Raw genomic sequence first — 27266 nt, forward strand, 5'->3', positions numbered from 1 at the left:
ACTGGACTTACTGTACACTCTATCCAAGTGCTTTCTCCAGGTTTAAGTCTTAAATCTCTTTCTAATTCATGTAAGTTCCTTGGTTAGATTCTAAGTTGCCACTGATTTGTTGAGAACTCATGGTTGCATATGTAATACTTTTCCTCTGTATTTCCCTTCTTTAGAATGCTTTTCAGCAATGAGTTTTGTTGAGTCTGTTTTCTTCTAATTATTTTACTTAGAAGTATTCTAGATGTCTTATAACCTCTTTTAATCACTAATTGCTCTCCAGGTGCATCAATGGTGATCCTTTGTTTAGCCATAGTTTGATAACCAATTAACAAATGTGCAAATGCTAAATGTATTCCTCTTACTACTAGAACCTTCTTAAGGAAACTCTTCTTAATTTAAAAGGGAAATCAATTTGTCCTACCATCTTGATTCCATTAGAGTGAATGTCTGTGATTCTACAGTCTGCTACTGGGATCAGATCTAAGTGGGAAAAATATGCCTGATATACCTTTTTAGAGAATATGTTTTTGGGGCCACCCATATCAAAGAATACAGCAATAGGCTTCTCTAAACCAACATATGTTAGGAATACAGGTCTATAACTAGATTCATCCCTATATTAATTTTACTAACATTCGTGACTTGGCTAAGTCTGGCGTTCCGGTCTTTTTCCTCTATTATGAAGGAATGTCCATAATACCAGTGGGGTAAAAATTTACCATTGAATCATTTGCTATTGCTTGATCCTTTTGGTACTTAAGTTTGCAACTTGGTTAGTATTTTGATCCCTGTTCCTCCTAGCTTGTGGAGACTGACTATGATCTCTACCTCTACCTTGATATTGAGATCAATGTCTAGGCCTACTCCTACTGAACACTTTGTCCTGTCCTCTTATGATATGAGCAGTAAGCTGGTCCATGGCAATCACTTACTTAATGGCCCCTTTTCTGGCAGTTATAACATATGAATGTTGAAGATTTTCCTGGAGATGAGTTACCTATATTCTTACTCTGTTACGCCCTTTTTTTGTTTTGTCCTTTGGGGACTAAGGGTCTGTATAGATAATTCCCTTCAGGATTTCTACCTAAGATTTTCTTTTATTTCATTTTCAGTTTCAATAACATCATCTTTTAACTTCCAAACATGGCTCATCTTTTCAATAACTTTTGATGGTAAACTTCCCAACAACAAGGATAACCTTAACAAGTTTTTACAATTGTCAACTGTTATTACCTGTTCATTTCCTAGTGCTGATGTCCATAGAGTGTTTGAAACTAAATGACCCATTCATTTAAATAGTTATATAACTGGGGACCCATTCTGAGGTTACTTTTATCCACTCTCCAACCTTGAACTATCTTTGCTAGGCTGATAACAGGATCATTTTCGCCTACAGTGGAATATATTTTCCTCAAATATTGCTTTAATTCTTCTATAGGCATCAGAATGAACATAACCTATATCTGCTGTTGACAGATCAAGGTAACTTTTGGCTTCATTTAATTCTGCAATGTCCTTTCTGGTCATGTTATTTAAGCCCACCCTATTGGGCAATTTAAACACTAGAGTTGGCAAAGACAATGAGCAATGGAGAGGAGTGATAGGGAAGCACGGTGTTGGCAAGATGAAGAGCAATGGCCTTCCATTGCTGAGTAAGCATGCTGAGCGTGACCTACTCATAACTAACACAACGTTCAGACTGGATAACAAGTACAAGGCCACATGGATGCACCCCTGAACCATACATTGGCATCACACAGATTACGTCATCACTAGCTTGACACAACCGCAGTGACTTTCTCATCACCAGGCTGATGCGGGGTGCAGATTGCTGGACAGACCACAGGCTTGTTTGAGCTAAGTTTAACATTCACATAGTCCCCCACCACTGCAAGCATCCGAAAACCATTAGAGTAGCCTTCAACACAGCAAGACTCCTGTCACCCAGCTATCAGTGGGAGTTCCAAACCAACCTGGATAAGAAATTCAAGACCTTTGGACCCCTATCTGGCGGTCCAGAAGAGAAGTGGAATCAGTTCAAGGAATGACCACAGAAACTGCCAGGACCATGCTTGGTCCAAAAAGAGGGGTCCACCAAGACTAGTTTGATGAAAGTGATGAAGCCATACAAACCCTGCTGGACAGAAAGAGAAAGGCCTTCAAAGACTGGCAAAACCACCCCAGTTGCTCAGCGTGTCGTGACAGATTCAAAGACTGTCAGGCCAGAGCCCAGAGGGAGCGCCACGCTATGCATGATCGATGGTGGGAAAAGAAAGCTGAGGAATCACAACACTATATGGATACCAACAAATCAGAAATGCTGTTTTGCGCCATCAAGACAATCTGTGGCCCTTCCATGGGGGGAACAGCCTCTCTGCGCTCTACTGACGGCTCCACCACTATCAGGGACATGGAGGGAATTAGTGCCAGGTGGTAGGAGCACTTTAGTCAACTGCTCAACCTGCTTTCCACAGTCAACAAAACTGCCGTACAACAGATACCTCAGAAACCTACGCAAGGCGACCTCGACCTCCCTCCTATCGAGGAAGCAGTCAAGACTGCCATAAAACAAATGAAATGCGGCAAAGCACTAGGGAAAGATGGGATCCCTGCTTAGGTGTTCAAATCCCTTGTAACCTTAGTTGCAGACACATTCCATAATGCACTCTCAACCATTTGGGAGACAGGAGACATGCCCGCAGACCTTAGAGATGCAACCATAGCAGCACTCTTCAAGAACAAAGGGTCCATATATCAGACTGGTAACTACAGAGGAATTTCACTACTCTCCGTCCCCGGGAAGATCCTTGCCCGCATCCTCCTCAATAGACTGATCAGCATCTTGGAAAGTCCCCTGCCTGAAGCCCAGTGTGGCTTTCACCCAGGACGCAGTACCATTGACATGGTCTTTACGGTATGTCAGATCCAGGAAAAATGCATTGAGCAGCAGATGGACCTATATGCAGTGTTCATAGACCTCACCAAAGCGTTCGACACTGTCAACAGGAATGCTCTTTGGTCCATACTCTCAAAGCTGGGATGCCCCCTAAGCTCACTACTCTGATACGACTTCTCCATGAGAACATGACCGGACAGGTCCTTTCTGACAGTGATGTCACAAACACCTTTCAGGTTTCAAATGGAGTTAAGCAGGGCTGTGTTCTAGTGCCCACACTATTCAACTTGTTCTTCATGCAGGTTCTACCACGTGGTGAAGGACCTCGACCTGGGCGTGTACATCACATACAGTTCAGACTACTCAGTCTTTGACCTCCGCCACCTGTCCACCAAAAGAAAGACCCCTGAGAAGCTCATCCTTGAAGCCCTTTTTGCTGATGACTGTGTCCTTATGGCACACAAGGAGAATCACCTGCAGACCATTGTAGACCGCTTCACAGAGGCATCCGGGCTATTCGGGCTAACAATCAGCCTTGGAAAAACAAAGGTATTGGTCCAGGCAGCCCCAAACACAAGCAGACCACAACCTGCCATCACCATCAATGGCAACACACTAAAGTGTCTGGAGACCTTCAGGTGCCTGGGCAGTGCAATCTCTGCAGATGGATCTCTGGACAAGAAAATTGCCTCCAGAATCCTAAAAGCCAACCAAGCTCTCGGAACACTGAGACTGAAGGTCCTGCAGCAGAAAGGCATCAAACAATCAACAAAACTGAACATCTATGAAGCTGTGGTCCTCTCTTCACTCCTGAATGGGTGCAAAACATGGGCCCTATACCAAAGTCACATCAAGAAGCTCAAATAATTCCATACAAGATCACGGTGCTCTATTATGGGCATCTGCTGGCAGGACAAAGTTACAAATCTGGAAGTGCTGGACAGATCTGATTCGTCTAATATCGAATCAGTGCTCCTGAAGGCCCAACTTCGCTGGACAGGCCACATCATCAGAATGGATGACAGCTGCATCCCCAGGCAACTCATGTTTGGCCAGCTGAAAGAGGAGACACGCAAACAAGGAAAACCAAGACTAAGGTTCAAAGACACCTTAAAGAACAACCTTAGGTAATGCAGCATCGAACCTCGTGACCTGAAGACTCAGAAAAAGACAGAACCCTGTGGAAATCCCTCACCCGAACAGCAACTGCCGCATTTGAAGAGGTTCTGAGACGCCATCGCTCCGATGCAAGAGACAGGCATCACAGAGCAGTACCCCCAGCGATACGGCCTGTGTGCCTCCAGCTTCGGGTTGCAGAGCCACAGAAGTTGACATCACTGAATGCACAGATTCGTCGTCGTCAGACCACTACGGACTACCAAGATAACTGGTGACCCATTCTGAGGTGATTTCTTTTATCCAATCTCAACCTTGAACTATCTTTGCTAGGATGATAACAGGATCAGTTTCGCCTACAGTGGAATATATTTTCCCCAAATATTGCTTTAATTCTTCCCAATTCTTAATTCTCCTATAGGCGTCAGAATGAACATAACCTCCTATATCTGCTGTCGACTGACCAAGGCAACTTTTGGCTTCATTCAGTTTCTCAGTGTCCTTTCTGGTCATGTTATTTAAGTGAGTTTCTAACTGTTCAATCCAATTTTCTAAGTAGCAGGCATCATGTTCTCTTTTCCTTCCCAAAAATTTAATTTTGTGGTTATTCACGTGTATTTTATGGGTAACTGTAGTTGATGTGTATGGGGTATTGGAGAGGTTAACATTTTAAGTTGACATATTTGGCTTCTTGTGAGATTAGGTTTTACTTTTTAAATATAGAAAACTTCTTAGGCATTGACTACTCAGTGGCAACTAACCTTAACTTAATTTCAGTTCTTAAAAACACTAAACACAATGGGATCAATCAACAACATAAATGCTGGAAGAAATATACCCTCAAAAAATAAAGTCAAACACTAAAAATAAAATCTTAAAATTCTAAACAGCTCTCAATTAATGAGAAATAAAATAGAATAAAATAAGATACAAGTTAGTAAATACCAATATTATAGATGAATAATGTCTGGTAAAATGGTTAGTAATGATTACAGTAGTAAAGAAAGATGAAAAAAAGTTTTGCCAAAGTTAATTGTGTCTATTTAATTTAAGTGGAAGATTTGTATTTCAAATTAAATCAGTTTTAGAATCTCAGCTTTCAAGAACTTGGTGTATATGTGTGTGCACTAGGAAATCTTTTCTTACTTTTTGCCGTTTCGAATTGAAGTGACATCAACTGCGTAGACTTCTCTTCACGTTTGCCTTGTCAGAGATGACGTCTTTGGTTGTTCGTTTTGCTTTGTCTTCTTCTTCAAGTTATTCTTCTGTGCTCTTCTTCTTGACTGGTTTCTTCTTCCTCTGTTTTTCTTTCGTCAACACCATTCACTGATTCTTCTTTCCCCAAGTTATCTTCTTTCTTCAATACGCTTCACTGAAATTATGATGAATGTCTATAGTGTGTAGAATCGATGAAAATCTCTCTCTCTCTTTTCTTGTAGAGTTGTATGTTATCGTTATTGTTTTGACAGTATGGCGGGAGTGGAGTGAATTCGATGGAAAGCACTGCACAATAATTCTTTCTTGCATATCCCATTTAAGCTGGCACCACTTTTCTAGGCTACTTCTGACCTAATCTAAGGTAGCATAGTCTGGAGGCATCTGGCATCCATCTTAGGAGAACAGTTGAAGATGAATATTCTTGGGGTTCTTAATACCAAAAACGTCTAAGGGTATTTCTTTATTATCCATTTGCAAATATAAATGTTCCACCTGGGTTAATTGCTGCATTTTGGGAAGTTGACTGGACTGGACTACTGATATACTCTTAAGTCCAAACTTGGACTTAAAAAAACAAAGTTCTAGAGAGAGCTTGTAAAAATTCTAAGTTCAGTTACCGCGACATGGGCAACACCATCACACTCCACGCATACCGTCTGCTCTTACTTTTGACAGTAATTGCAACCCTGTCTGTCTCTATATTTCTTCCCTCTCCCTTATATGGTGTTTGTTTCTGGTGTCGACTGTGACGTCATGGTTCGAGGTGTGTAGGCTAAGACTTTATTCACTCTCTCTCCCTGCTTCATTATTCACTGTTCATTTCACCATTTCCTTTATTCACAGTCTTCTTTATTCATCGTTTTCATTATTCACTTTGCCGCACCTGAGCAGCAACGAAAATGTTTTGGTAATTTATCATTTTTATCGCCCTTGCCTTAAGCTCTAAAATGATGACTTTGCTTGTTACCGACCGGCAACAAAAAATCCGTTGAGAAAGCCATTAACCTTTTGTTTTGGTCTTTTTATGCTTGATCAACACTAATACTCTCTCTCTCTCTCTCTCTCTCTCTCTCTCTCTCTCTCTCTCTCTCTCTCTCTCTCTCTCTCTCTGTGAGCCACCTTCTACAGGTTCACTCGGTTTTATGCTTTTTTCATGCATAGTTTTTTTGAATAGTCCTATGAATACTCTCTCTGTTTAACATATATATATATATATATATATATATATATATATATATATATATATATATATATATATATATATATATATATATATATATATATTTAATATATATGATATATATATTTAATATAAATTATATAAATATTTTAATATATATTATATTTATATATATAACATATATTTATATATATATATATATATATATATATATATATATATATATATATATATATATATATATATATATATATATATATATATATATATATATACATACATACTGTACATACTGTACAGAGGAGAATTGAATCGAAATCCTTTCACACATTTCGACCTTGGGTCCCATAGAAACTCCAATTTCGTCAAAACCTTTTGCAAACATCTTACCGAGTCTTTTGCCTCACCAACTCTATGACAACCTTCCTTCATCTAAACATCATCCGAAATAGTCACTCCCAAATACTAATAAGACTCTACTGCTTCCGTTATCTGACCGGTCTGCATCAAAATATACCACTCCATCATGCTGGTTATACATCCCTGAGATATATATATATATATATATATATATATATATATATATATATATATATATATATATATATATATATATATATATATTTAATATATATATATATATATATATATATATATATATATTTATATATATATATATATATATATATATATATATATATATATATATATATATATATATATATATATATATATGTATGCATGCATATTTATTTATTTATCTATATTTGTAGTCAACTAGTGTTAATTAAAACTAAAGTTTCAAAAGATTTTAAGGATGTATGACCAGCATGATGGAGCGGTATATTTTGCTGTGGACCGGTCAGATAACGGAAGCAGTAGATTCTTATTAGTATTTGGGAGTGATTATTTCGGTTGATGTTTGGATGAAGGAAGGTTGAGTCATAGAGTTGGTGAGGCAAAAAGACGCAGTAAGATGTTTGCAAAAGATTTTAACGAAATTGGAGTTTCTATGGGACCCAAGGTTGAAATGTGTGAAAGGATTGTCGATTCAATTCTCCTCTGTGGAAGAGAAAAGTGGATGTATAAAGCTAATGAAAGTAGTGTGAAAGTTTTTGAGATTAATTGTTTACGTAGTACTCGAGGTTTAAGAGGTGTTGAGAGAAAGAAATATGGAGACTGCTGGAGTCGTGAAAAGGTTAGTTCATGTTAAGGAATGAATCGGAGAAAGGAGAGAAGAGAGCGAAAGACTTGGTAAGGAATGGCTAGATGGAGTGGAGGAGGTGTTGAATGAAGGGGCCTCAGCATCTAGGAAACAGAGAGTACGCGCAAGATAAAGGTGTATGGCACTATGTTAGGGTATTTGATACACTGCAAGTGAGCCCTCTGTCCGAGTCTACGAAACTGCCAGTGTTCTCGGAAGTTTTCTGCACGTTGGGTTCATATTCGATTAACAGTTTTATTGTGAATACGGCAGTGATCATTGTCTTTTCTTTTTCTGGGGTCACTCTTTCTTAAGGGAAACTGAATATATATATATATATATATATATATATATATATATATATATATATATATATATATATATATATATATATATATATATATATATATATATATAATGGAAGATACGACTTACACAGCAAATCATTCGCAGCGAATGTTAAAACGCCTCTGCGTGATTCTGTAATAAGATGAATATCACATTTTTATGCAAAACACGCATACAGTGCTGACACGAAAATTCCCAGATGTCTCAGTCGGTCAGAAAAGTTCCAGGCTTAATTCTGATGCATGAAGATATGTAAAACAGGACACCTTTCTCACGATGTGATGACGACGCGCGGCCGTCACGTCGCTGGAGGAGCGATCGTAAATTCGCCTTTGTCTCGGGAGATATTTTTTCCTGAATGGCAATGTTCGACGAAATAAAAGGTTCAGGTTCTGGCGAGGAGACCTCCGTGCATATGGCTTTGAAAGAATCTCATTGCTTTCTATTTTTTTAAGGGATTATTAATCTGAATGTATGGATAGGTGGGAGGGAAATAATAAAAAAAAATTCTTATCGAACAGTAGAATTTTTGCGTATTGTTTGAAACTAAAACTTTCAAGAATAAACTATGAAAATGTCTGTCTTAAGATTATATATCCGCATTAGCGCAGACAATCCGACCGGCCAATGAAGAATTAGAGGAATTTATTTCTGGTGATAGAAATTCATTTCTCGTTATAATGTGGTTCGGATTCCACAATAAGCTGTAGGTCCCGTTGCTAGGTAACCAGTTGGTTCTTAGCCACGTAAAATAAATCCAATCCTTCGGGCCAGCCCTAGGAGAGCTGTTAATCAGCTCAGTGGTCTGGTTAAACTAAGATATACTTAACTTTAGCTCTGACAATGACGGAAAAGTGCGTCAAAGTACGTGTTGTTTTTGCAACTTAGTACTACTTTCCGTTTTGTTATCCCTAGTCCACTTAATCGACTCAGGACACCGACGCACTTTCACTAAAACTGAATCATAATGAGTTTATTATCACCGAGATGAGCAAACTTATCTGGACGCAAAGTCATACTAGGAATTGATTTCCTATTGTTAAGTCGTGTGTTGCTGTGTCACTGTAAGAAGAAGTATATGTTAGTTTAACCAGACCACTGAGCTGATTAACAGCTCTCCTAGGGCTGACCCGAAGGATTAGATTTACTTTTACGTGGCTAAGAACCAATTGGTTACCTAGCAACGGGACCTACAGCTTATTGTGGAATCCGAACTTCATTATAGCGAGAAATGAATTTCTATCACCAGAAACAAATTCCTCTTGTTCTTCACTGGCGGGCGGTCGGAGATTCGAACTCGCGACCAACAGAGTGGTAGCTGAGAAGGGAACCCGCCTCACCCAGCGAGGAACTAACGTAAATTGTACTTAATTATTGCAAGCAAGATTGTGACTTTATAGTGTTGAGCAGCATAATCACGCTGAAGTCTGTCATTTCGAGTTCCTTCCCTTGTGTAAAAGGTAATATAAAGTTCTCTTGTAGTTAACATAACTGTTCTTGTTACTTCACTCTTAATATACGACATTGCATCTTGCTCCGTACCGTAAAATCATCGCAGTCGTGTGATGCACAGTGCTTGCAAAGAGCTGCAGCCTGTCTTATTCTCCATTAGAAAGAAAGAGATAGAAATATAAGCTGATATGGCAACCTGTAGTCACCCTTGTTGTCAATTTTACTCTCTGAAATGAAATTATTCTAGGACTGCATTCAGTCATTCTGTGACAGAGTAAAATCCATTGTTCCAGTCTTACCGTTTGTCAATGTGCTGTGTTCTAATTTAGTTTTGTGTATTGTACATGCAATATACAGTAGTGTGAGAATAAATGTTATGTTTTATATATTTCCACTGTCTAGTTATTTTATGTATCATTTTCTTCTATTTTTCCATTTTGCGTCATTTTAGTTTTCTGTAAAAGAAAACTACTGAGATGGCTATTTGTCTGTCCGTCCGCACTTTTTCTGTCCGCCCTCAGATCTTAAAAGCTACTGAGGCTAGAGGGCTGCAAATTGGTATGTTGATCATCCACCCTCCAGTCGTCAAACATACCAAATTGCAGCCCTCTAGCCTCGGTAGTTTTAATTAAAGTTAGCCATGATCGTTTTGGCAAGGTTAAAGTTGGCTGAAAGGTTTCATGGGCCACGGCTGAGAGTTTCATGGCTTGTGGTTGAGAGTTTCTTACAGCATTATACACTGTACAGAAAACTTGATTGCGCCGAAGAAACCTGGGCGCATTTTTTACTTATTAAATTGTTATCATTGTGACATCATTTTTCTGTTACAATGTTAAAATTTGTGAATACATTTTTAAGTATAATATCCTGTGATATTATTAAAGCCGTTGGTGGATCGTGAAACAATCCTTGCTTTTATGAATTAATCCTAATCCTTGGAGCTAGAGATTTTATTGCTAGAAAGAATATTAATTCTCTCAAAGTATCCCACTTTTAATACTGAATTAACGAAGAATCTAAGTAGACACTCATGACAAGCTTTACTAAGAGCGACACAGTTGAATTGTCTGTAAGATTCATTAGGTCTAGGAAGTAGTGAAACCCTTAGTATTACATTGATTGTCAAAGTTGATTAAACTCGAATGACTAAATCATGGGAAGTACAGCCTGAATACATAAATAAAACCCAGGTTGTAAAAGGTCAAGATATTTCCTCTAAATTTCTTCATGTGCCAAAATAGTCTTCTAGTCCAACCACTGTAACGAAACCAATAATCCTCCTTACTTGGGAGTCAACATCACGTAACACACACACACACACACACATATAGATATGAGTCAACATCACGTAACACACACACACACACACACATATAGATATATGTGCGTGTGTGTGTGTTGCTGACACATTCATACTTTAATGGGTATATCATGAATGAACTCCTTGCACAAAAACTTTATATATATAATGTGTGTATGTGCATACACATATATAATGGTATATATGTGTATGAGTGTATAATATACTTACAGGTGTGAGTGAAAATAACCCACAAAAAAGTATAATCATATCTTACTTACTGTCTGTGAAATTCGATGAAAATTTTGAAACTTTCTTTTCTTTATTATTAAACTAATTCTCCTCCCAAAGGACTGCAGGGGACTGGCCCGCCTGGAGGGCGCCGCCACAGCGACATATTGTGCTGTTTTAGACTCCGAAGGGGAAGCCCTCTTTGGCATAGGCGACATGACTATCCACGACTACGTCACTCCCGAACACGTAAGTATAGACGTGATACGTCTCCTGCATATTTTACTTTTTATTTCCTAATGTTCCATTTTCTGGTTCGTTTATATTGTATGTCTTGAACTTAGTGAAGTCTTGTTTATACGGACGTATTTTGCTCGTTCATTTTTTTTTTTGTTTTTTTTTTTACTTTTTTTGTTACGATATCTTAGTGAAAGAAGTGGGTTGGTGGAATTGTAGGACTTCTTAATAGTTCTGGCCGGCCTAAAATAATACTAATGCAAATGGCTCCAAGAATACAAACGCTCTGTTAAATTGAATATATACTCTGGCGGGCGACAGCTATGGTCATCTGTGCCAGTTTGATCTTTTGCCAAGATAGTTCCGGTGGATATAATGCAACAAGACCTTGGTTTAAACACAGTGTTAATTTATGTACTGAATTTTTACAATTTGTTGTTCCTTCATGTATCTCATATATCACAATTTGTTGTTCCTTCATGTATCTCATATATCTATTCACATAAGTATTGTAAGTTGCCTAATTGCATTAGCATGTTTCAGAAAATGCAAGAAGGTTCTTTTAAGGTTTTAAATCCTGTTAACGGAAGATGATTTAAAGACATTCTTAACCGTAAAAGTCTCTAATTTAAATTTATGAGGATTAGTGTCTAGAGGAAAAAGATCAGTATTTATCTCTCTGGTAACCTAAGTTTTTGGTAAAATTAAGTCTCATAGGGGATTTGACATGTTCATGTATTCTGAGTTATCTTGCTTTACATTAAATGTTTCTGAGATTGATATAAATAAGTCTACAAAATTCACATTTTATAAAATTATGAAACACTTTAATAGAGGAGATCTGCTAACATTCTTGTGAAGTCCAGGCCAGAAAAAATATTTATTAATCTTCTCAACAGTCTTCCTGATTCCCATATGTCCAGACTCGTGTGATACTGCTACTACTTGTTTTCTCAGCGGATATGGATTCAAAATTTGATGATATTCCCCCCATTCACCATTTCCTAGAGTATCTGCAGGTCGATGCTTCCTCATTAGCAATCCTTCTTTTAGGTAATTACAGGTTGGAGTTTGCTGCATCTCTTCTTGATCAACAACTCAAAAAAACAAATCTGCCAACGTTGTATCCTTCTTCTACAGTTCTGTTAGCTTCTTTCTAGTCACTTGACCAACTTCAAGGGTTGAACTCTCAATATCCGTCAACTCTGCTACTGTAGTTTCACTACTATCTTCAAGAACACTTTGACTATGCTGAGTCTCTTCAATAACAACAGGATCTTCTTCTTGGATACTTTCTTCATTATTAACACTAGGGGAATTTTCATTTTCCCGGAACAGCTCTTTTAAGCTCAGAGATCCTTCACTTGATCCTTCTGATACAAGTAAGTCCTCATTACTTAACTTCCATGAGTAGTTCTCTTCATACTCCTGGTAGTTACACAACTTGGAGGCAGGTGGGATTTTTCTTCTCTATTTCTACAGTAGGACTAATCCTCAACGGTTTGTCTGTCACTATAGGACAAGGAACGAAGGTTATACCAACAACTTCCATTACCCAGTAAAACATGCACACCTTCAACAGCTAGTGAGTCCTTTACAGGAAAATCAATACTTCTGTCACCAATTCACAGGACAAATGCAAGCGGCATGTAGGAGTTACTTCCTCTCCTCCTATACCCTTCAGAATAACTGAATCTCTGGTGAGATTCTTCTCCAGCTGTGGGTGAGCATCAAGAACTACCACACAATGGTTACTTCCTGTATCACGTAATATCTTGACTGGTACCTGCACACTCAAGGAGGGAGTTGTCAGCATACCTTCATAAATGTATGGCTTAATAGCCTCCACACTGTTCAGCCACTCACTGCTTGAAGTTACATTTCCACTGGCTGCTAAACACTCTGCTTGTCCAGTCTCATTGTTTCCCACACTATTCCTCGTAGTTGGTTTTACCTGGTTACCCTTTACCACTTGTCCAACTGGCTTGGTCTGCTGTTGCGTCTTATAACAGTCTCAACTGTAGTGTCTTACTCTTCCACACTTGTAGCAAACAACATTAGTATTCTGCATCTTGAGAAACTGGAAGGTGAGGGTATATTCTGGCTTTGTACTGGTATAGCCACCAGAAGGGTTTCTCCCATCAATGTTCTTAAAATTCGACTGAGACCTATAACTTGTGAGTTGTTGGTTCTGGTACTTGACATTATAATTCTTTCTGCTACTGATATTATAATCCTCACTCAGTGTAGCAGCTTTGTCAAGTTTCTTAACCTCTCTCTCTCTCTCTTAAATAAGCTCTTATGTGTTCAGGAATTCCTCTCAGATATTGCTCTAAGACTTACTAACTCCTCAAGTTCGTCCATAGACTTAACTTTAGCGGCCTCCAACCATCTTCTTACTTTATAGGCATAATCTTGTCATCCTTCTTCAAAGATCTGAATCTCTCATTGTAATATTCAGGGGTCATCTGCTAAACTTGTAATACATTGTGTTTCAGTACACTGTATTCTTTACACTGATCAGCTGATAATGCTAAATATGCACTTCTTCCTTTACCAATGAGAACACTCTGTAACAAGACTGACCATTTATCCTCTGGCCATCCCATACCTGTAGCCACTTTTTCAAAGTGCTCAAAAAACTCATCTGGAATTAACTTCTGCACTCTTACTACATCAAACACAGGGTCTGTGTTACCTTGAATATAGTTATATGGGTTTACAGGTAATGTGGATCAAGCTCTGATTAACTCCAACTCCCTTTCATGTTTTTCTCTATCAGCCTGCATCTGCAGCCTAAGTAACTTTTCTTCTGATTCTAGCACCTTCAGTCTACACAAGTTTTCTTCTGTTTCTAAACATCTAAGCTCTGCCTCTGCATCACTGTTCTCATTCTCTTGCCCCTGCTTATATGTAAATTCCATCTCAGCTGCATTCAACAATTCATATGCCTCATTTAACTCTCTATCTACTTTACCAGGGTTTATCAATGCGTGAATTGCTATACATTTGATTTGTGCCTCAATCATACCACTGGTTACATTACCCCCACATGTCACTGCTGAGACAGTCCACTGTGCCTTAGTTAGGTGAGATTCAGATAACTTTCTGATGGATGGAGTGCCTAAAAATTCCTGAACTTCAAACAGAGCCATTTTCTCTAGTTTACTCAACTAAACTTTGTGCAGTACAATTCAAAACAACTATGTGGTCACTCAATCAAAATATACCCCTGACACCACCAGTATAAACCATAAATCAGAGTGATATTCTGTTTTGTCCTCCCAGCTCTGGGCACCAAATATATTGTCACGAAGTGATCAAGTACCTGGTTATTACACAACTATTAAATCCCAAAATTTACCTCACTTCAGCCAGATACCTGAAACCTCATAACAACAATATTACGACTGAACACTCTAAAGGTAACAGTGATCCCTTAAAACTTGCTTATCACTTCAAAAATCAATCTAAGTTTATCAAGTTACGAGTGAGGTAATAACTATTAAGCAGTAGATATACTAGAGGGGAAAGGGCATCACTCCATCAAACAACTATGATTGTTTCCCTGGTCCTAATTCACTTCAAAAAACACGAAGGAGAACAGAACATGTTTATCACTTACCTTGTACATACATAATAAATAACCATATTCACTGGTGGTCAGAATGAAACACTGCTTTTAAAACTTTAAATACAAAAATACATTTCTAAGTCCAAAAGTTTTAAGTAGAGTCCACAATCTCAAAAAATTTACTGTTAGTTGAAAACAACGTAAGATTTAATTAATTCTTAAACAAGATTAATTCACAAAACTTTACATTTATCAATTTACGTTAACCAAACAAAATTCAAACTTAAGATTTACTCCAAATTTGAAAAAGAAATCTTAAGAAATGAAATCAACATAAGTATTCAATGTTAAAGTATCAACACATATATAAGTACTAACTAAATCAGTGTTAAATCACCGACACAAAATCTTGGGTAACACTGAAATTATAAGCACAAGAACACATAAAAGAAATGTAAAGACAAGAACATGTAAAAATGCAAAAAGTTTATCAACAATAATTTCACTAAGGCAGAATCTGTTTAAGGACTATATCTACCTTTTTAAAAAGATTACATCCACCTTTCTAAAAGATCACATTCACCTTTTTTAAAAAAGATCACATTCACCTTTTTACCATGGTAAAAAAAAAAATAAGTAAACACCACCTTACCTTATACAAGTCTCTGCACACCATTACACAATTCCTTTTTCCTCAGTAAAACACTTGTACCTCAGGCCTGTTACAATATATTCTCTTTTATATCAGATTCTACCAAGGGAGCATTAAATATTATTAGCAGTTCACAAAGCTTATATGTTTGGGAGAGTGACCACAACTTTACACTCTTTATATGAAGAGGGAATGAGAGAGAGAGAGAGACCAGCCTCTAAAGAGACTCAGTCTGGAGTAACTGATATTCTACCAAAAATCTTCCATGAGGTTAATCTTGGGTTGCTAGTTAGGCATTTGAAGAAAGTGGTCACTCTGGAAGAAACAGGAATAAACTGAGTTTCTTTCTCTACAATAGAATACAGTAAACAGAATTTCTTTCTTATAGGAATAAACAGATAATTTGTTCTCTGGCTCAAAAAGCGACATAGACCTGTACCCTTATCTGAATTATTGAGGCAGGAAACTTCCTGCCTTAACACTTGTGTAAACACACAGGCCTCTGAACTGGCTATGGGTATCAAACCTGTCAACCCATCTCCCTTTTAACTGATAACATAAGTGTCTTCTAGGATCTCTATCCATACCCACATCCTGTCCACCTGAACAAACAAGCCTACAGGAAGACACATCTTATCTTATCACAGCCAACCCTTTTTGTAGAACCTGAGATTTAGCGTCTCCCATAAACACTATTTTCACAGTTATTACAGTCAATATATGACAAACACAAAAGAAAACATATATAAGCATTGCACAAAAACACACATACTACAAAATCACCCGTTATATTTCACAATACATAAGAAATATAAAAAATAACACATCAAAAATACAGAAAACATATTACATTTATAGAATACATGCATACCATAAGACATATCATTATAATATATATATTATATATATAATATACATAATATATTATAATATACATATGCATATGTATATATTTATACATATGTATATATATATATATATATATATATATATATATATATATATATATATATATATATATATATATATATATATATATATATATATATATATATATATATATATATATATATATATATATATATATATATATAATATGAATGTACTGTATGTATGTACATGTGTGAATGCTCCAGCATAACACTGAAATGCATTGAGTAATTTCATTGGTATATATATATATATATATATATATATATATATATATATATATATATATATATATATATATTATATATATATATATATATTTAAGCATATATATATATATTATACATTATTTATGCATATATATATATATAAATTTATTCCTGACATCAGGAACAAACCCCAGTCTCCTGAGTGACACGCCAAGTGATACCAATTGACCTCCTATCAGGTCTTAAAAATAATTGGAACCTAAGTACTTTTATACCTGAGGTTCTTCTCAGCAGGCTTCCCTAACTACCAACAAATTTTACCCAACTTCCCGACCCATCATTGAGTTAACTGGTACCATTTCATTTAAATTACCTCTTCACCGTGAATGTGATGGAAAACTGGGTAAAATTTGCTGGTGTGTTAGGCAAAGCCTACCTGGGAAAATCCTCAGGCACAGAAGTACTTACTTTCCAACTTCCAGTGTGACCATAGTAGGACAACTGGTATCACCCTGGTCTGTCACTCAAAAATCTGGTGTTCATTACCAATGTGAGTCAAATTTATTTCTGTGAAAAACATGGCCATGTGTTCATTATTTCACTATACTGTATACATATATATATTTATATATATATATATATATATATATATATATATATATATATATATATATATATATATATATATATATGTACAGGCAGTCACTGGTTTACGACGGGGTTCCGTTCTTACGCTGCATCGTAAGCCAAAAATCGTCATAAACCGAAAAATCATCAAAAATCTTAAGAAAACCTTACTTTTAATTCTCTGGATGTATTGAAAATGATGTAAACTGCATTTTTATTTATTGAGTTTTTCATCAAAAAACCTCCAAATTTTTATTATTCTGCCGTTTTGGAGCCATATTTCTTCCATCGGATCGGCGTACGACGTGTCGTGAACCCTGATGAATATATCTGAAAAGTGTCGTAACCTCGGAACGTCGTAAGCCGGACCCATCATAAACCGGGGACTGCTTGTATATATATATATATATATATATATATATATATATATATATATATATATATATATATATATATATATATATATATATATTATATATATATATATATATATATTATATATTAATATATATATATATATATATATATATATATATATATATATATATATATTAATATATATATATATATATGTGTGTGTGTGTGTGTGTGTGTGTGTATTGCAAAACTTGTCCACATCACTACTTAGTATTTAACTTTCTAGGATAGTGATAAGTTGCTAGGTTGGTGCTGAGTTTGTATGGCAGGCAAACTTGCTGCCCAGCCTTGTAGAAGGTGATTGAGGTTGTCATCAGCCTCCAAGTAAACCAGCTTAAACCTGGCAATTGAGACCAATATTTTTTTGCTGTCATTCTGTTCAAGGACAGGGTAGAGGACTGTGTGGGGGTATGAGAGTTGGTTTGTGGGCATCAGTCCACAGGATAATGAATTTGCAGGTGCTCAGCTGATTTGGGACAGAGGTTTTCTACTTACTTCAGTATGTCTGTATGTACAACTTGTATTTTTTTATGAGTTCTTAGAGTCCCACTAGCTGTTCGTTAGGTTGTTCAGCCTTGTCAGCAGGGAAGAATTCTCCCATCACACAGATTGTTCTAGTTTGGTGAATTCTTCTTTGGAAGTGGTGCACAGGTCAGGGAGTACCCAGGGTAGGGTCAGGACTGTCAGTCAGGACTGTCAAGCCTGGTAAAGAATGCAGTTCTGAGGAATTGCTGTGTTTTTCCACTTGGGTATTGTAGCTGGATTTTAAGCAGTTGTATGATGGATATTTGATAATATTGATTTGCCCAGGGGAGCCAAGATCTTTTTAAATGAATGTTGGTCCTCTGTACAAAGCATCATTTGGGGGGGTTTGGTTTTCTGGCATTCTGTATATTAGACAATTTGGTTTTCTGGCACTTGAGGCACTTTTTGGCCCATATTGTGAGGCCTCCTTTGGCTCTGTGCCAGGTGAATTTCTGCATCACTAATTTGGCTGCTGTTCTTCCTGAAAGAGGTTGAAAACCTTTTCTAGCAGGATCTTGGCACTTGGTCAAAGACCTTTTTCTGGAAGGATCTTAGTGCCAAAGAGAATATTCCAACTATAAGGAGAAGCACCTCAGTCACAAGAGACTTGCAACTGACATACAGCAGCGATTGGTTTCTGTATCTTGAAGTTAGGTGTCAGCAAGTTTATAGTTCCACCCAAACTGGACTCTGGTAATTTTTCCTCTAAATAGCATGTCTGCCACTAGGTTTTTCTTACTTGGTACATATTGAATTGTGCTCCCAAATTCAGCAATGGCTGAGAGTTATCATTGTTGTTGGGTGGAGTATGTCTTGAATGTGAGGTTGGTATCTATTATGGTGGCGAAGTGTGTACCCTCAGTTATATTTCAGAAGAGTCTGGTGCTTAAGTTCACAGTGAGAAATTCTCTGTCAGAGTTACTATATTTCCTCTCCATGAATGTTAGTTTCCTACTGAAAAGCCTAAATAAGTGAGTTGTTCCATTTAATGATGACTCAGTGACTGCCCCTAATGCAACATTGCATGCATCCATCATGAGAATGAGATTGGCTCTGTGATTGTGTAAGACCAGAGTGGCAGCATCTGCCAGAATGTCTTCCATTTCTTTGAATGGGCTTCCAGTCGAGAGGGCGCCATATAGTGGGACTATGGTTTGGGTGATGTTTGGTAGAAATCAGTACTGGTAATGATTTACCATCCCCATGAATTTTTTCAGTTCTTTTATCACTGTTGGGGATGGATATGGGACAAACTCCAGTCAGAGAGACTTGATGACCCAGGAACTCGACAGATGGGGCCCTTCTGTGGCTGCTAATTTTACAACATTCTCATCTTCTCCAGGAATTTAGAAGAACATCAAAAGCTTTCTACATGATACTGTCATAGCAGTACGCCCCAACAAGTGAGTAATCAGGGTCCCATCTGTCAAGTTCCTGGGTCACCAAGTCTTTTTGAATGGAGTTTGTCCCATACCTCAAACCCAGCAATGATTCATGGGGATGGTGCTACCAAACGGTTGGAGGAAAGTGGCCCCTGGGTTCTAAAGGACAATCATCGAGCAGTTGAAGGTGTAGGTCTCAAACGTTGTGTTTTCTGCAATGTCTTCTTGGTGCACCATGACTTGGAGAAGACTTTTGCCCCATAGAGGATGGAGGTGCCTGTCATGTTGGGGGGTGGGTATTGGTCACTGTATGGAGATTGAAGTGCTTATAATATTTTCAGGGGTGACAGGGGTCCATCTGGTTTCTCCACCATATGCAATGGGGGTGCCAAAGTGCTGGTGGCCTTCTGTTAAAAGCCCATCAATTCCATCTCCTTGAAGGCCTTCTTCATGTCAAGTAGTATCCCTGGAGGTGAGCAGCAGAACACGAAGTAAACAAGTGCCCCATTGTGTTGTGATGTTGTATGATGAGCTGTGTTATTTTTTGGGGGTCTGTCTTACTTGTTTTTTCTCCATTCTGCATCCAGAGACCCAGTTATTGGCTGCCTTCCCAAATTTATGAAGGTGTATACAGAGCCCCATTGGGTGTGGGAGTCCCTTTTGTCAGCTTGAATGGGGGCTTCTGTACAGAGTTGGCTTGTGCTGTTGTTATCTTGGTCCTGGTCATTGTCTTCTCTGGCTTCACAGATGGCATGGGTGGCATGTGTCTAGGCTTTGGATGTCTCCAGCAGTTCATCAGCCTTCTTCAATAGTTGCACCATGGATGTTCCTTCAGTGTTGTGGAGGGCAACTCAAATGCTTGTTGGTATGTGGCATAACCATATTTCCCTTCCCAGGGCAAACTTCTATTTTCTATCTGTGTCGAGTTTCAGCAAAGTCAACAGGGTACCCTCGCCAACATATCTTCCAGTAGTGTGTTCAGCAAGTTGAGGGCTGATCATGCACAGTTTGGTGGTAGTAGGGAGATCTCTGCTATAAAGAATCTGAGGTCTTCATATGCAATCCTCTCACCTTGCACATCCAGCCAGCAAATGATGTGGCGGAAGAGGAAATCTGGCATGGCTTCAAGTATATGTGGTGCCTCCTTGATTGAACTCATGACATTTCAGAGGCAGAATTGTATTTCTACTTTCCAGAACCAGACAGAAGGTTCAGTCAACAAGAAAGGGAATAAGCAGAGGTTTAAAATTTATGTTTATTTCATCCATGGACATCCTGTAATGTTCTTCCTTACACAATTGTCTTTATAGCAGTAGGTATGGCTGTCGTTAGTCCATTAACCATCTGTGGGTTATGTACGAACCGTGCTTGGGTCTACCATGCTATCATTACAATCTTCGGAGCTCTCAAAAGAGTGTGAGTCAGAGCTATACATTGTATTTAGTTCATTAGGAGCTTTTTTTCTTGGTAGGCATGACTGTAGTTAGCCTGTTAATCGCCATGAGGGTTTTGCATAAACCACGTTAGGTCTACCAAGGGTGATCTTAGTTAAGGTTGGTGACTTCATACCTTGGTAGTGAGACTGCTAGTTACCAGGGATAATACAAAACCATGAGTAATCTGCCAAGGTACTGGAGTATCACCTTGTGCTCTATCTGAAAAATGAGTCAGAGGTGAAGAGCCATAGTTAGGGTGTTAGTGGCTCTTTGGTTGGTAGAACATAGCCACATTTAGTCCATTAGTCACTAAGGGGTTATGCTTATCTATCAGGTTACTCTAAGAGGTCACCAGTGTAAGGTAAATACACAGGTGTATGGAACATGCTGATTTATTCTTGGAATCAAGTCTGCTTTTCATACACCATGCGGGTGGATATGTGGTCACAGGTAGGTAAGTCAGGTGTACAATGAGACCCAATGACAAGTGATGGCCATTACGTAAAAGCAGGTGATTGAAAGCTGCTCCGTGATTGGTTGGCAAACCTGTCAGTTAAACATGAGTTCAGCAGTGATGTTCGCCACTAACAGACACACTTGACGAATTGTGTATTTTATAAAATGAAAACTGCCACCTGGACCCTGCCAGAAGGGGAAAGAGATGATATGCACCCAGGGGATTTTTCCCCACAGGGTTGATAAAGGAACAATGAAGAATATTAATGTCTAAAATCATTTTAAATACCCTCAAGAATAGGTTAGGTTATGTTAGACTCAGATTGCCAAACTAACTAACTTTCACGCTTGTGTTTTACCGCAGGTTTCCCTGGTACGTAAATATCAATGTGGTTGCCATATAAGGGAAAATTTTTTTATTTTCTTACCTTTGTTCCATTTCCATTTCTTTGGTATTTCTTAAAAAGGAACAGACAATACATTTCATGCAAAATACATTACATCCATCCGCTTCAGATAACATAACTTTTTGCATATATTAGAGAAATAAAATGTTCGGTGCTTAATGTGCCATATAAGAAAATAAATCATTGCTCAGGCAAAGTTTAATTTTTCCATGTTTTTATCAGTTCTCTTAATATTCTCAATACTCAGTAGAGATTGCAGTAGAGGTAAATATTTGCAGCGGTTTAAGTGACCATCCTTTATTTATCGATTCCATTCCTTATAGGTCAAGAAATTCGAAGCAGAAATGGCTGTCGCTCCCTTAGTCATCTTAGATGGAAATATGTCGCTGGAAACCATCGGCTACGTTTTGGATCACTGTGCTTCTTGCAGCGTTCCAGGTAAGGGAATGAATTATCAGGGTGACTATCCTTGTTGTCATTATTCATATTATGATTAGAGTCTTTTTGGGGAACGCAGATCGGATCATTTTCTGCGTTGCGGAGGAGATCCAGGGTGGTGTTAGGGACCTTAAGATTTGTTAGTGTTCTTTGAAAAATATAATTTCGTACCTTTTAAAGATGTAGATGGTACTCTATTAATTTTAGGCTAGCATTTATGTATTTTATGTTTTTTTTAGTGCTTCTGGTGCAGGAGCGTTCAATGAAAGCAATTTCATGTACCTTTTCCGAAGGTACACGAAACTGCGTTATGTTACTCTAGTGACAAAGCATATGTCCTATTTCGCATTAGTTTATTTTCTGCTTTTTCTCATTAACTTAAAACTTGCATTAGCATTTCACGAGGATATAAGCAAGGCTTGAAATGGAGGCTCCTTCTTGCCCGACGTCAAAGTTTGACCTGAATAGTTTTAGCGTCTAGATATCTCCCGGATCTTTAGCAATCATTTTCATTTTGTTGGTCTTTGATAATGTTGAGGTTGTTGTGTTTTCTTAACTTCTTATAATACCTTTGAATTAGACCTTTAAGATGAGTCACTTCTTATAATACCTTTGAATTAGACCTTTAAGATGAATCACTTCAAGCCAGGCTGTCAAAGGGTTCTACAAAAAGTTATGTTTCAAAGACAAAGAAGTTGTTAAGGTTTTATTTTGATTATGTTTTTGCCCACTTTCACATATAGCATTTTCACTCAAAAACTCTTAACTTTACATAGCTTCTGCCGAGGAATTTAGAGGTAAGTCCACGTCTCAGTCTTGTATTGTTATTTTTAATCTATAATTACAAATGGCTTGACGAGCAATTTATAGGGATAGGTAAATCATGTGCTCATTTAGAAGACAATCTCATGCCTGTAAGATGAAATGTTGAAGCGATTTATGCAGCAAGAAAAGTATGTTGAATCTTTAAAAAATATATATATGCATGGATGGAAGCAGACGTTTACTATCATTTCTTTTTCTCAACTTGAATTTTTGTCACTTGGTTATATAAAAAAAAACGTGATGAGGCACTGAACCACTTGATTGATATTAGAGGGAAAGGTGTACCTATGTGATGGGATGCCGACGGAAGGGCGCCTTCCGCTGCACTGACCCAGATATTTTAATTAGTAACAGATTCCTCCAGAGGAAATCTTTGGCTGATATTCGAGGGGTGGACGATGGGGACCTGGAATATGGGTGATGTCGAAATATTTTAATGAAATTTTTTATATTTGATGTCAATTTATTCATTTTTAAACTCTATGAACCTTTCCTCTAACCGTTATGACCTTATGCTTTAAGGTCTACACATTTTGTGTTTTGAATTTAAGGGAGTGAATTGTCCATTTTTTCATTATATATTACAACAGGCATATTTTAGTTGTAAGATGTTCCAAATACTTAAAGATTACCCGCTCTTTTATCTTTGTAATGCGAACAGGGAATAAATTACTGATAATTTACGCGTTATTTTTGTAAACAGGAAAATTAGGAGTCAAATCGCATTTCAAAACTCAAAACACGCAATTGATTAGCTAATGCGATCTAACACACATATTGACTAGAATAGGAACATTAGCAAACTCATTACCAAAACAGTACCTGATTGCTTTATATGTTTTTAAACCCCTGCATGAATTGTCTGGTAGACAACGTAAGACTGAATTTTAATGCCTTAACCAGAACTTAATAATAACGTAAGAGCTACAGAAGCCTCCACCGCCAGCTGACACTAAGGCGCGCGTCAGTGCACACGTGTTTCAAGAAACGAAAAGGTTTAAGTTAGATGTATACAGCCTCAGTTTCAACAAGCAGTAGACAAAGTTTTAGATCTGTACTGCTTCCTGAGTCATTTTATGCTTGACCGCTGGTGGTCACTCGTTTCCAGCTTCTGGGCAGAGTTAATTGTCCTCATGCCCTTCCGTGGTACGGGTATGTCTCCATTTGTCTCCTTATTAACGGCGGACCTTTGCTCTTGCCACCCGAAAGCACGATATTTCACCCTTCCGTAATTGGACAACATGTTGACTATAGTCAGAGTACAAAAACTATCACAAGTATGATCAGAATTAAAATCCCAAATATATTCATTGCAATATGCAAGTGCTATGTATGATGCTCGTATGCACAATACGGTAAAATGGCAGGGAGTATTACAAGTACCCCTTTATTATAGGTGTAAGTTTGCACAGTAGCCAACAGAGACCAGTCGGCAAATTGTTAGTACGGACAACAGATGTAATCAACATTTTTCCAAAGTTGTAAAAACTGGTTAAGAATTTACTCATCAGAGAGATTAGAAAATTTGTTATAACAATAAAAATGCACAAAAACCTTCTTTGATAACATAGGCAGTTCGATACAAATAAATTTCTGCTTTTTCTGAAAGCCTAAAAAAGTTTCTGGGAATTACAAAAGCAAAATAAGACATGGAAGCAAAATACAAACAGTTCAATCATTTAGGCACTCGTATTTCACTCTTACACGTTTTAAACATTTCTACAGCCGCTTCTCCTGGTTGTACTCTAACACTAAGTCATCTGCCACTAGAAGCTCCAGGACTATAACAAAGAACAGAGGACTCAGAGAAGATCATTGATAGACACCAACATTTCTTCCGAATTCTTTACTACACCTGAACATGCCTTCGTTCTAGATCTCATCAGGTCCAAAGAAAAGGGGTGACTACCCACGTGCTGGTAAATTGGGGGTGAGCCAGCCGGGGGTGGTGGGGGGATAATTTGTTACGTCACAGCTGACCGTTGGTTCAGCGGCTAGTCTTTCCGGAGACAGAAACTTTTGATTTTTCAGACCAAAATGCAGACGCAATTAGGAGGTATATACTGTACATAAAAAATTGTGCTGCCATAGCTATTGGTGAGTTTTGTGATTGAGAGAATACAACTACCTGTGAAATTTAAAATGGGTTTCAGGGAAACTGGCAAAGAAAGGGCGGATATAATTTATGTAATCTATTGACCTATAAGAACAATTCATAGAATATGATGAAAAGTGTTTTTTGTTACATTCATAAGAGATGCCATAGAAATATATCACTTGTTATATACAAATACCCAAATGAGGCAGATTAAAATTCTCATCAATATCAATATAGATATATATATATGTGTATATATATATATATATATATATATATATATATATATATATATATATATATATATATATATATGTGTGTATATGTATATATATATATATATATATATATATATATATATATATATATATATATATATATATATATATATATATATATATATATATATATATACATATATATATATATATATATATATATATATATATATATATATATATATATATATATATATATATATGTACTGTATATATATATATATCATATATATGACTACAGATTTGTTTCATAACTACACACAAAATATTTCAACTACTAATCTATATCTATATCTATATCTATATATATATATATATATATATATATATATATATATATATATATATATGTGTGTGTGTGTGTGTGTACTGTATTATACGCGCATATATATGACTACAGATTTGTTTCATAACTACACACAAAATATTTCAACTACTAACACGTGCACACTTAATAAACTATATTTACATTTGATTCATTCCCACATGGTTTACATTAACATTTAAATTGACATTTTTGCAGCTTATTTTCCATTTTGCTAGAGGAGGTAACATCTATGTTCAAAATGCGTAGACTGTAAAAAGTACGGCTACGAACAAAATAAGTACTGTAATTACATCATCCAGCAAAGGAATAAAGTGCCTAATGTAAGTAGATAGCTTTTGATGGCACCGCTACGAGTTTTAGTCCGTTTTCGCCATGATAACATTTGAACATATGATCCATGGTTTTTAATTGTTCAGAAAATGTCTTTGATGGTTCTCTTCAGCTCTCCCTCTCTTCTGCTTATTGCACTTCTCCCTGTGTTTTCTCCTGTTGGCGAAAATGTGCCAAGGAACCCATATTCAGAAAATTTAGGAACAATAAAGCCTCCAAAGTATTCTGGACCTCCTTCTATAGCTTCTCCCAAATCACTGGACCTTATGTCTTTGGTGCATGTGATTTCATTTTCTTCCCCAACAGAATCCCAGTTAATTGGTAAGCAAAATATCTTTGCTGATAGGCTTCATTCCTGTTCAAGAGATTCATTACCATCGACAAAGAGATAGAAAAAACAACCAGATGATACATTATTGCCTTCACAACTGCCATCAGTATTATAATTTGATCCCAAGAGGGAGCTATTTTTTCCCTAGATGTGATCTAACCCGATGCTTAACTGACACAGGTGATTTTCTAGACAGTCCGGATTTATTAAATTTTGTTTTTACCTTGTCAAGCAATTTAGGCAGAGACTTAGAAGAGATGACCAAGCCTTTCTGAATCTGGTAAAGTCCTCTTCTTTTCACAGACCCTTATGGATGAAGCAGCATCATTCATGCAATCCAATACTTAGTTTTGTGTTTGCAAGTTCAACCTGTATGAATTTCTTGTCGGTTTCTCATCGTAAGGGACTTGAGAATTAAATAAGTCACACCAGGAATCAGTTACGGATATGAAATGACTTATAGCTTGCCAGTGCATGTCCTGAAATAAACCCTTGCTCCAATAGTACTTCAGAGATATGGCATTGAATTACAGCAGTGCCACTTCGGTAATACACAAGACCTACTGATTTAAAGAAAAAGGGGGGGGAGTACAAATGTTTTCCTCCCAATCACCAGCCTAGTTTGTAAACGAATGAGAAGTCAGTAGCCTATAAAGATTTCCTCTGTTGGCAATAATGAAAATGAAACTAAAGTTTGGCATGAAGCTGAACTAAGAGCTATCGACTTTAAGTTTTCTCACCCATTCCTCGAGCACCTTCTGCAATATTTTCATAGCGTACTCAAATTATTCCTCTAGAATTTTCACACTGTATTGCATCTCATTTTCTTTTGTATATAATTATTGCCATA

General features: G+C 37.1%; 1 protein-coding gene across 1 annotated transcript in view; it reads left to right on the forward strand.

The window, feature by feature from the left end:
- LOC136852026 (uncharacterized) overlaps positions 1-27266 on the forward strand; it is a 180310-nt gene that overhangs the window by 28889 nt on the left and 124155 nt on the right. The window contains exons 3-4 of the mRNA XM_067126503.1: positions 11057-11185; positions 22112-22226. Of these exons, the coding sequence (XP_066982604.1) occupies positions 11057-11185; positions 22112-22226 (244 nt within the window). The remainder of the gene's footprint in view (positions 1-11056; positions 11186-22111; positions 22227-27266) is intronic.

This window comes from Macrobrachium rosenbergii, chromosome 3 (genome assembly GCF_040412425.1).
Source record: "Macrobrachium rosenbergii isolate ZJJX-2024 chromosome 3, ASM4041242v1, whole genome shotgun sequence".
Classification (NCBI taxonomy): Eukaryota; Metazoa; Arthropoda; class Malacostraca; order Decapoda; family Palaemonidae; genus Macrobrachium; species Macrobrachium rosenbergii.